Genomic DNA, 12,617 nt, shown 5'->3' on the forward strand with positions numbered 1-12,617 from the left:
TTTAATTTTATGCTATAGGTACTTCTCTATTTCATGTAAATGGCTCATCACTTTTTGAATATCATTAAACAATTGAGTTCAGTTTCAAAGTGTGTAATACACTTCATGTAACCTAAAGTGCATTTTCTCCATTAAAAGATGTAAGAGTCCAGTGTTAGTGAAAATGTACAGATTGCGTTCACCTGTGAAAAAGTTTACAAAGAAAACTTCTATCAACATTTGTCAAAGGTATAAGTAACTTAGGTAATAAAGTCCAAGTTTTAACTTAATTTTGTAGATCAGTAGGCAAATGAATATCTATTTTATGAAGAAATATTTATTATGATATTTTTAAAAGGTTGCTTTCTCAGTAAAGCAAAATCTTTGATGTGACAATAGGCAAACATATTATTATTAACAAAAAATTCACAAACTTTAAAGACATAAAATAAATAATTTATTATAAAATCCAGTCAACAAAGTGAGAGAGAAGGCCTGATAGAGCAGAGTCTACTTCTCTATAAGGCAATACTTCTTTCTGATAGAAAAAAGTGAACTCCTGATCTGAGAAACTGCTTTGAGGTGAGGAGTGAATAACAGTAGTTTCCTGGTATCAGAGGCTCTTCGCCGTAGATTTTATTCACATCTCCACGCTGAAGTCATAGGGACTGAAACAAATAGAGTCTAACCTTTCCATATATACACTGCTATCTACAGTAAATAATATTTCCTGAAGAAAATGAGCTAGCAGGTCAAAATATCAAAATATTTGAGGAAAATGACTATTTCAAAAGTAAGGCAACAAACACCATTATAAATAACATCAAAGGTATTTGTAATAACTTGTGATATAAAATAATGAACAGTAAACATAATGACCAAAGAGACCAAGGAGAAATGAGAGATATGAGAAATAGAATGCTTAGAAAAAAAATCCTATAGAATGGAAAAATAACATAATGGAAACAATAAAAAAGGAATAAACGAATTGGTAAAATATAAAGCCAAATTTTTAAAGTAATCTCCCAGGAGGATAAGGAAAAAGACTAAGAAATAGAACATATGAAAGAACACCTAAACAATACAGGGAATAGAATTATTAGAACTAAATTACAGATAACAGGAGTTTCAAAAAGAGAGAAAAATAATATTGGAAGAAAGAATTTTTTAAAGTAACGGAGACACATTTTTAAGAATTAATAATAATCAATGGGCGACAGTATTTTATTTCACCATAAGTTATCATTATTTTATTTTCATTTAAAAATCAAAGTGTTTATAGAATGCCTAATAAGAATGATAGAAAAGACCTGCATTCAAATATATTATACTAAAATGAAATAATATACAATAATAAAGAGAAAAAAATCTAAAAGCCTAGAAAGAAAGATTGTGTACAAAGAACAAAAGTCCAATTAATATAAGACTTTTCAGTAGCAAAACTGAATGGAAAAATAAAACAAATCTGTATTTTAAAACATTGAAAGAAAATAAAACGAAGTTTTATAGTTTTATATCCAGCTCAAATGTCATTCACACATGACGCCATGATAAAAAATATTCTTAGGCATACAATGCTTAAGAAAGTTTATCCCATAAAGACTAACACTGGAAAAAGTTGGGGTGAAATGCTTAAATAAGTAGAGATATTTAAAGAATATGATCAAAAATATAAAATAAAATTGATCGAATATCTTGGTAAAGTGATTGTGGAATAAATAATGGCAGTGGATCCAAGATCAAAGATTGAGTGAAACACATAACCATGTAACTCGATCTAGATAATATCAGCACAATTGGGTTGCTGTCGCAGGGAAGCCAAAGGATGTGAAAGTGGTAAGAATGTATTAAGGAGAAACTTAAAAATGTGGCACAAAAATGGATTAAGAAGAGCAAGTGAAAACATATCAATAATAATAATTGATCTAAACAGGTCAGACTCCCTAGGTAAAGGGTTGACAAATAAAGTAAAAAAACAGGAACTAGATACAAGTATCTTACAAGAGACATATCCACACAGTAAAAGGACACATAAAGATTAAAACTTAAAGAATGGAAAAAGACATATCCAGCAGATGATATCCATGGGGAAACTGATGTAGCTATATTAATATCAGAAAAAGGGCTTTCACGCTTAAAAAATTATTAGGGATAATGAGTCACTATTCCTAAAAGGTATAACAATTACAAGCATGTGTGCTCCTAATAAAGTAACCTCCAGATATGTGAAACAAAATGTTTAGAACTACAAGGGGAAATGAATAAATACACCAAAATAGTGGAAGACTTTAACACACATCTCTTCATTTTTGAAAAGTCAAGCAGACAAAAATAATCAGTAATGCTACAGAAGACTGGAACAATAAATGTTAAATCTCAGCCCAATAGACTTGTATATAGTTTCACATGAAGAAATAGTGAATACAGTTTTCTCAAGTATATATGGAACATATACAAAAACTGACTAGGTGCTCAGTCAAAAGAAACCCTCAACACATTTCATAGAGTGATTGCCAAAATATTTTGAAATTTTAGAAAATTGTTAAAAACCTCAAAGTTTAAGATGAAATCATACTGGAATTTTAAAATACAACAAAGATAAAACACATGTAAAAATGTCTAGAATATGGCAAAACAATGCTTTAAAGAAAATTCATAGCCTTAAATAATAAATGATAAAAATAGATTCATTTTTGAATTATATAAATTAACCATCATTCTTTTAAAAAAAGGGGAAATAACCAAATAAATCCAAATAAACTAGAATAGATAATATAATAAGGCCATAAATCAGTGAAGAACAAAACAATACAATGATAGATTCATAAACCAAAGCTTGTTTTTGTTTGAAAAAAAATTAACAAGATTGACATGCTTCTGGCAAAACTGATTAAATGAATAACATTTCAAATGAAAGGAGAAAGTAACAACAGTACATTAGATTTAAAAGGTAATAAGTTTCTCCACTAAGCTTAGGAGCAAGATAAGGATGCCTGTTTTCACTACTTCTATTCAACACAGTATTGTAAATTTAGGTGAGAATAACTAGGCAAGAAAAAGTAACAAAAGCTATCCATATTGGAAAGGAATAAATGAAATGATCTTTGCTAACTGTTGACACGATCTCATATTAAGAAAACCCTCCCTAAGATTCTACACTTACACACACACATGCACACACGCACATACACCATCAAACTGTGTGCTGATTTTATGTACTGCAGCTTAGCTGAATTCATTTATTAGCTCAAAAATCAGTTGCATTTCTACACATGAACCATGAACAAACTGAAAAAGAAATTAAGAAAACTATTCCATTTAAATAGCATCAAAAGGAATGAAATACTTAGGAATAAACTTAACCCGAGAAGCGAAAGGCTTATACACTGAAAACTAAAAAATACTGCTGAATGAAATGAAAGAAATCATAAATAAGTGGAAAGGCATTTTGCGTTCATGGATGAAAAGAAATAATATTGTAACATTGCAATACTATCTAAAGCAGTCTAAAACTCAATACAATTTTTATCAAATTCCAACTGCATTTTTTAAAGAAATAGAAAAATGCATTTTAAATTCGCATGAAATCTCAAGGGACCCTGCAGAATCAAAACAATCTTGTGAAAGAACAAAGTTGGAGCACTCACACTTCTAGATTTCAAAACTTATTACAAAGCTGCAGTTATCTAAATCTGTGCTAGTGTGAGTCTGACAATAAGATATATAGACCTAGGGAGTATAATAGCAAGTCCAGAAATAAACTCTCTATTTTATGGTCAAATGATTTTTGACAAAGGTGCCAAGACCACTCAGTGGGGAAAGGAATTCTTTTCAACAAATGGTGTTGGAAAAACTGGCTATCATCATGCAAAAGAATGAAGTTAGATGTTTACCTAACACCACATACAAAAATTAACTCAAAATGGATCAAATACATAAACATAAGAAAAAAATCTATAAAACAACCCTCACAGGGGGAGAAGCTACTAGCAGATCATGTATTTCTTAAGAGATTAAGATCCAGAATATATACATAAAAACAAATCTTAAACTCAACAACAAAAACTAACAACCCAATTTCATTTATTTATTTTATTATACTTTAAGTTCTAGGGTACATATGCACAACGTGCAGGTTGTTACATAGGTATACATGTGCCACGTTGGTTTGCTGCACCCATAAACTTGTCATTTACATTAGGTATTTCTCCTAATGCTATCCCTCCCCCAGTCCCCCTCTCCCCGACCAGCCCCGGTGTTTGATATTCCCCACCCTGTGTCCATGTGATCTCATTGTTCAACTCCCACTTCTGAGTGAGAACATGCAGTGTTTGGTTTTCTGTCCTTGTGATAGTTTGCTTAGAATGATGACAACCCAATTTTCAAAATGGGCAAAAGACTTGAATAGACATTTCTCCAATTAAGATATATACAAATGTCCAATAAGCACATGAAAAGATGCCCAATATCACTAGTCATTAGGAAAATGCAAATCAAAGCGACCATGTAATACTTCAATCTCATTAGGATGGCTAATATCAAAAGAAAAATTGAGGAGTGCTGGTGGGAATGTGAAATGGTGCAGCCATTGTGGAAAGAAGTATGGAAGTTCCTCAGAAGGTAAGTATAGAATTAACATATGATCCAGTAATTTCACTTCTAAGTATGTATCCAAAAGAATTGAAAGCAGGGACTTAAACAGATAATTGTACACCAGTATTCATGTTAGCATTATTTACAATAGTCAAATGTCCATCAACAGATGAATAGATAAACAAAATGTGGTGTATACACATAATGGAATAGGCTTAAAAGGGAATGAAATTCTGATGAATGCTGCAACATGGGTGAAACTTGAAAAAATTATGCTAAGTGAAATAAGCCAAACACAATAGGATATATATTGTATTATTTTACTTGTATGGGGTACCTAGAATAGTGAAATTCATAGAGACAGAAAGTGGACCAAAGGTTATCAGGATCTGGAGATTCAGAGATAAGGGGAGCTATTGTTTAATGAGTACAGAGTTTTTGTTTGGGATATTGATAAAGTTTAGGAAATGGATAGTGGTGATGGTTACACATTATGAATGTACTTAATGCCTTTGAATTGTACACTTAAAAATGTTTAGAATGGTAAATTTTATGTTACTTATATTTTACCCCAATATAAAAACATAATGGGATATACTACCAACAGGGAGCAAGATAAGGATGCCTATTTTCACTACTTCTCTTCAACATAGCATTGTAAGTTTTAGCCAGAATAATTAGGCAAAAAAAAGTAACAAAAGCTACCCATATTGGAAATAAATAAGCGAAATGATCTATGTTCACAGTTGACAAAATTTGCCATTGATTGTAAATGCTTAGACAAAATGCAAAATTTTCTAGAAAAATATTACTTAGTAAATGTAATTACTGACTGAAGAAGTAATTAATAGTGGTAATCGTATTATGATTACTGAAGAATCAAAAGAAACTTTAAACATACTTCACAAGGAAAATATCTGAACTAGATACTTTTATGGGGAAAAGTATCATATTTTCAAGAAATATATCATGCCATTTTGTAAAAATGCTTCCAAACAACTTTAAAGGCAAGTGGGAATATGTCCCAATTCACTGACACCAAAATCATACAAAGACATTAGAGGAGGAAAAATTATAGGCCCATTTCACTCATTATTATAAATATTTAGCAAAATATTATTAACACTTTGAATTCAAAAGCTATAAATAAGATAATTTGCCACCATCAAGTTTGATTTCCCATAAGTGTATTTTATAATTTAAAAGAGAAAAAGAATCTATGATCATCTCAACAAATTCAGAAAAAAGCATTTGATAAAAGTTAATCCCATTTATTATAAAACTCAGTTTATTAGGAATAGAATTTTGGTAATTTGATAAATAATATGTCTGAAACTTTAAGGCAAACATCCTAATTAATTATTCCCATCAAAATCATTCCTTTTGACATTCAACTTTGTATTTGAAATTCTAGCCAAGTTAACAAGGTAAGAGAAGAAAAGTGCTATGTTTACAGTATCAGTCTATCTCTTCAAAGAGAATATAGTATTAAGAGAAAACATTTAAGTTACAAAATGTCACACACAGCTTGATATCCTTTATATATACAAAGTTAAAAACAACTAAGAAAAACAAGTTGATTATGTTTTCTTAGCCCAATGCATGGTAGACTAGCAAAGGAGAAAGAACAGATAAGGCCATTGTTGTCAAGTGTGGTAACAACTGTAGAAATGACAGTAACAATTACACAATGCTGCCAGATTTTCTTTTTAAATGCCTAACTGGAGTTTTCTGTATAGTTTTAAATTAATTAAGTTTTAACTGATGTTGATATGAAAGTAATTCTACACATAAGGTATATGTTTCATAAACTTTTTTGGATAAGACCAGTAAATAGTTTGACATAATATTTCTTACCTACAAAAATTCTACCACGGTAATAGCTTCTTAAAGGGAATTTTTCCTGCCTCTTCAGGCTTAGATATTCTGATTCTGTTCATCAAATTTGTTACTCTTAATCTCCTACTCTACTACTGTGTAAAGATGCTGATTTAATTACATGTAGAATGATTCTATACAAAATTGTGAAACACTGTTTACCATATACCCTTATCCTCTAAATGGAATGCTTATGGATCAAAGTTTCCATTACACATTTGCTTACTGTTAGGATAAGGAATCGTGTGCATTTGTCTCACATTTTATCAAAATAGCGCCTTTTTTTTTTAGTTGAAGTTACTAATGTCTCCAAATTGCAATTTTAAGTCTGGAAGAAAAGACAGTGAAACTTTTATTCAAATTCAGTGCATTGGCAACATATTTTTGAGACAATACATGTTTTCATAACCCTAGAAAAATATAGCTTTGTCTTTGTTTAAAATAAGTGCTGCTCCATAAGAAAATAAAATCTGGGTCCAAAATTATTGTAGAAACATCTAAGTAAAATTAACCTCTGAAAATGTTCATATATCCATCTATTCTTATCAGGACAACATAAATAACCTGACCTGAATTCCACATATGCTTTTTCTACTGTTTTGGCCTCTTCCCTCTTCATATTTTATATCTGATCTATCACTCAGATATGACTTTTTTTAAGAGCTATTTCTCAGTTTGAAAATTCTTCCCTATTCTCATATTTCAAGATCCTCACAGCCCTAAGCCTAAATTATGTTCCCCGCCACTAGTATTTCTTCATCTCTCTCAATTAACTACCACTACCCCTCCCAGACTAACTCATAGTTTAAAAATACAACTTCCTTCTGCTTTCTCCCAGTCAAAAAATCTGAAATCTAAAATCTTTCTGCCTTAACTCATGTATTAAGCCCAAATTCTTGCGTTTAGTTTTCAAAATCTTGCTGCATGGCCCCACTTTCTCTATTCGACATTATTTCCCACTACTCTCAAGATGAAAGATTTCTTACCACCACATGTAAACATACTGTGCCCATGGCTCTCAACAATAGACTTCAAACCCTAGCAGGAGGGAGGGTGTGAGGGGGAAGAATGTTACTGCAAGGAATCTGTGAATTTATATATGGGGAATTTTTTTAAGAAGATAATAAAATACAAGCATGATCCTAACATACATGCTATGTCATAGACAGCTGAGTATTTATTACATACCAGGTACTAAACCAAGCATATTTCATAATAATAATTTAAATAACTATATCTCAAGTAATCTTTACAGCAACTCTAGTATTATAATTGTCATTTTAAACATAAAATAATTAAAGCTCTAAGAAATGAAATCATCATTTCATGATCATATAGCTTTATAAAGAAGTAGAGAGCTTGGATTCAAACCAAGGAATGTCTAACACAATGTCTGGATTCTTTATTATCTACCCTATAGGTAGAAGGGCCTTGCCTTTAAAACTTTTAGTCTTAAGTGTTTTGAGTGCTAAAAAAAGTTACAAGGCATTGGATTTAATTTTTCTCAGTTTTATTCTTTCCCACTGCTGTTTTCTGCACTACCAATGTCCCCATTCCTTCAATAAGCATCCAAATCTAAGGCTCAACTTTGGGAAAGCCCTCTTCAGCACTCCTACTCAGGCCAGCCTGGTTTATTTTTCCTTTCACCCTAATAACATGGGGCTAACAAACTTGCAATACATTTTCTAATTGAATTTAAATTAATTGTTTTATCTTTCTCCATTTTTATTCACTCAGCAAGAGAAAAGGCATTATAGTATGTATTTACCATGTTCCTGAAAATGGATTATATATGTAAAGCTAAGAATCTTTGGCATATATACGTGTATATACATATACATATACATATATATAATGTCCTAGATAATTTCATTATAAATACAAAAATGTAAAAAAGTCTTATATATAGTCACATATTATATTTCCAGATAATTTATTAGTAGAGATAACAAAAGGAAAAAAATACCTTACATATATGTGTCTGTGCACTATCATATATTTAATATGAGTGTCAAGGGAAACTGAGGGAGTATTTTGAGTTGTTTGGATCCTATATTGTGTTTTTTTGTGAAAACATTCATTGTGACCCTAACATGGCAAAAGATTAGATAGAATAATTGTAGACATAAAAGGAAAACAAACTTCATGTATAAAGAGGATCACTGTAGGAGAGCCTAGAGTGCACAATGCACACAAAACATTGGCGTTTGAAAGATTATTGTCTTTCCTTTTGGGTGTTTATTAATGTAGATGCAATAAACAAGGTCTTTATAGTTTCAGGACACACACCATTAATATTCCTCTAAATTTGTTTTCTTTGCTACTAAAGCAGAGGTATACAGTTTAAATGACATGCACTGAATAGAGAAATCCCACTGTGTTATTGCTGTTATTCATTTTGTCCTATTATGACATATGTAAATATAATGTGTTGAGCTGGAATAGGATATACCCTGTCCTTGGTGAGCTGGTTTATACATATAGTGGCAGATTATCTGGAAATACAATATGTGACTATATACAATAATAGAAAAGATAAAATACAAAACAAAGAATGATAATTTATAAATACTTTTGCATCATGCATATTATATACATATGACCTATTTAGTAATAAATAAAAACAATTAATTTTATGTAAACACTGCAACAATAAGTTTGAAACCCTCATCTTTTGATTAAAAAGTAATAATAAACAGGAGTTTGAATATTTTTTACTAAATATACTGCTATAATTTTTTACTATAGTCCAGAGCACTAAAAATAATCTTGTAAGTAAGCACGCTTGTCAATACAGCAGAATATATTTTATGCGTTTCAAAGCTCAATGTTTACATACCTTATTTTATTGACTATAAGTTTATAAAGTTTAAATTCAGTATTTAAGGTGGTTTCATCTCCAAACACTGAAAGAATTCCAAAATATACTTGCTCACCAGTTTTAACTTTGAAGTGTCTATAACCTTCACAATAGCAATGGTTTTCTCTTTCTCCTTCATCATTTTCTTTTCCTTAAACTTGCAAACAATAACCAAGAGAACTGTGTGGCAACTTCTACACTAAAGTGAACTTTGGTTCTTCTTTGGACTTTAAGACTAATCTTGTCTAGATTGTGATTGACAAAAGCTTGCTCACTGATGTTATGCAGTCCTTTCAAGTTCCAACCAAGCACAGGGGGTTGTTAATATTTACTCATTCCTCGTCTCTGGAATGATCTTGAACTGTAACAGTTTACTTAGACTACCAAATGCCACCAGCATTTACAGACACTTGATTGAAAAAATACCTATATATGTTAAAAGAAATGAGTTACTATGCACAACCACGTCTCTGAAAGAAAGGGGTGAAACTAAGACCAATGGGTGTAAATAATACACAGATCTAAACTCAGAGGCTAAGCAATCATTCAGCTGGAGTGTGCCAGATGATAAGATCTGTCTCAGACCCCTTCAAATCATAGGATTCTATAGTTCTATGAAATGGCTACTTCCCTGAGACCGCTGGCACAGCAGAATGGGTAGGGTAGTTGCACTGGTTTCATGCAGGGCTGGATTCAAGGCCCTACTTTGCCATTCATTAACTATATGAACTTGGGCAAGTTACTGAACTCTCTAAGCTTCTTTCCTCATTTGTAAAATTTTAATAGGCAATAACAGTCTCTATCTCATAGGTTTGTTGTGAAATTAAATGTAGTTTTTCACTAAAAGTATTTTGCATAATTCTTGTCACCTAGTAAGTAACCAATGCATGATAGCTATTATTATTGTTGTCTTTATTCTTGTTGCAGTAGTACCATGCTACTGCAACAAGAATAAAGTATTCCTGAATAGGAATTATAATGAAAACAATTATTTCAATACTATGTGTGAATTTTAGTCATTTATTTAACATGCATTTGCTGAGCACCTGTGATGTGTTAGTCAGTATGCTGGGTACTAATAACAACAAAACAGGCTACTGTTTTAGGCTCCAGAGACACAGCAGTAAATGAGACAGACAAAATCCCTGTCTTCAAGGGGTTTGCATTCTACAGGGGGAAGCATAGAATAAATAGGTAAATGCAGTAATAAAGAAGATCATTTGTGTTAAACTACTCATAAGTCAGAGGGTCAATAAAATAAGACATTGATTTGAGGAGTCATGGAGTTAGGGTAATTGTGAAAGGCCCCTTTGACAAGCTGACATTGACTAAAGATCTGAATCATAAAGAGGTAACCATGCAAAGATTTGAGACAAAAGCATTCCAAACTAAGCAAAGGAAGTGCAATGGTTGTAAGATGATAATATTCCTGTCATGTTTAAGGAGGAGAAAGGATGCCATTGAATCCAGACCCTGAAGTCAAAGGGAAGTGCTGACTATAATAAAGTGTCTGGATTATATTCTGAATATTTCAGAAAGTTAATAAAATGTTAAGCAAGGAGAAACAGGATCTGATTATTTCTTTAGGAAGATTATTCTGGCTCCTCTGTGAAGAACAGCTGTAAGGGAACAAAATGTAGCAGGAAAGCTAGGTCAGAGCCTGTGGCTGTAGGGAGAGATGATGGAACCTGTTTTACAAGAGGACATGATAGGAACCTGTGAGATTCTGGAAATCTTGGATGTGGATTACAAAAACATATTGATAGATGTGAGTATGGGTGTAAGAGAGAGAAAAGCAAAGAATGACCATTTTTGTTTGTTTCTTTCACATCAACTAAAAGCAGATTTTGGAGGAAGGACTTCTTTTCAGCCATGCTATGTTTAAGATACCTGTTAGAACCACAAAAGATATCAAGTAAGCAGTAGAATATATAAGTCTGGCATATAGGGGATTGAACTAGGCTAGAGATGTGTTGATGTTACCTATAGGACATATATTGATATATGAGAAAAGAGGACCAAAGACTGAGCCTTAGGACACTCCAGAATTTAGACATCTGTGAGAAGAAAAAGAACCAGTAAAATGAGTGAAAAATCAGAGAATCCACAGAACCCCAGATAGCTCTTCAAGAAGAAGGAAGTGGTCAACCATGTCAAATGCCACTGAGGAGCCAAGTCAGGTGACAATGGAGAATTTGCTACTGGATTAGTTTGCTATTGATTGCTATTGATTGGCTTGCTATTGGTTTGCTGTTGATTGGTTTTCAGAGCCCTTTTAGAATTGTGAGGACAAAAGCCCTATTGGGGAGGAGAGAATGAGAGGGAAGGAAGTCGAGGCAGGGAGAAAATGGGGGCAGTGAGTTTTTTTGTGTCTGTATGTAAAGGAGTCATGAAATAGCCTAGTAGCCAGAGAGGAAATGCGTTTAAAGGGTGCTGTTTGGTTAGGTTTGCTTTTAGTGAGTGTTATTAAAGACTGATAAATGCTGATATTTATAATCCAGTAGATCAGCATATATTCATGATCTAGAAGGAGGAGCTATTTAGAGAAGAAAAGTCCTTTGGAAGGGATCCCAGACACAAATGGTAGGGCTAGCTTTAGATAATGAACTAGGACAATTATTCACATAGGAGCTAGTTATTTAAAAGAGCATGGCAACTTCTCCCCTCTCTCTTGCTCCCTCTCTCACCATGTGCCACTCTGGCTCCCCTTCCTTTCTGCCATGACTAAAAGCTTCCTGAGGCCCTCACCAGAAGCAGATACCAGGGTAATGCTTCACGTATACAGTCTGCAGAGCCATGAGGCAAATAATCCCCTTTTCTTTACAAAGTACCCAGCCTTAGGTATTCCTTTATAGAAATGTAAAATGGACTAACGCAGACAACCCATGTCATATAGTAGGTAAACATAATAATAATTATTGGTAAATATTCTCATTTTTGAAGCTTATTTTAATAAACATCTGTTAATTTAGCCTGACTAGAATCCATTCACATTTGCTTGGGTAACGACTACTGCTTTCTTGGTTCTCACTCTTAGTCTGGGCAATTTGTTGTGGAGGGCTGTTCAAGCCACAGCTCTAGGGTAGGCCCAAGACCCAGAGACATTGGCTTAGAAATAGATATGTGACAGAAGCTGCTCCATTATCCCAGAGCTTTAACTGGAACTAAGAAGAAAAACACTTCCTCTTAGGTATCCCATACTAACTGAATGTTTCCATTAGGATGCATTTGTTTTTGAGAATCAGAAAATCCTGATATAATTGGCTTATAAAATAAAGAAAAAAAAAACCTTACATATCCATAGGCA

At 32.5% G+C, this 12,617-nt stretch overlaps 1 protein-coding gene across 8 annotated transcripts in view; it reads right to left on the reverse strand.

The window, feature by feature from the left end:
• The window catches only part of TFEC (transcription factor EC), a 235,737-nt gene that overhangs the window by 23,608 nt on the left and 199,512 nt on the right, over positions 1-12,617 (reverse strand). The window contains exon 1 of one of the 8 annotated variants that reach the window (XM_024357611.3): positions 9,387-9,523. The exons of the other annotated variants lie outside the window; for them this stretch is intronic. Within the exon in view, the coding sequence (XP_024213379.3) occupies positions 9,387-9,452 (66 nt within the window). The 5' untranslated portion in view covers positions 9,453-9,523. Of the gene's footprint in view, positions 1-9,386; positions 9,524-12,617 lie in introns of those variants that run through there. 8 annotated transcript variants of the gene reach the window in all.

This window comes from Pan troglodytes, chromosome 6, assembly GCF_028858775.2.
Source record: "Pan troglodytes isolate AG18354 chromosome 6, NHGRI_mPanTro3-v2.0_pri, whole genome shotgun sequence".
Lineage (NCBI taxonomy): Eukaryota > Metazoa > Chordata > Mammalia > Primates > Hominidae > Pan > Pan troglodytes.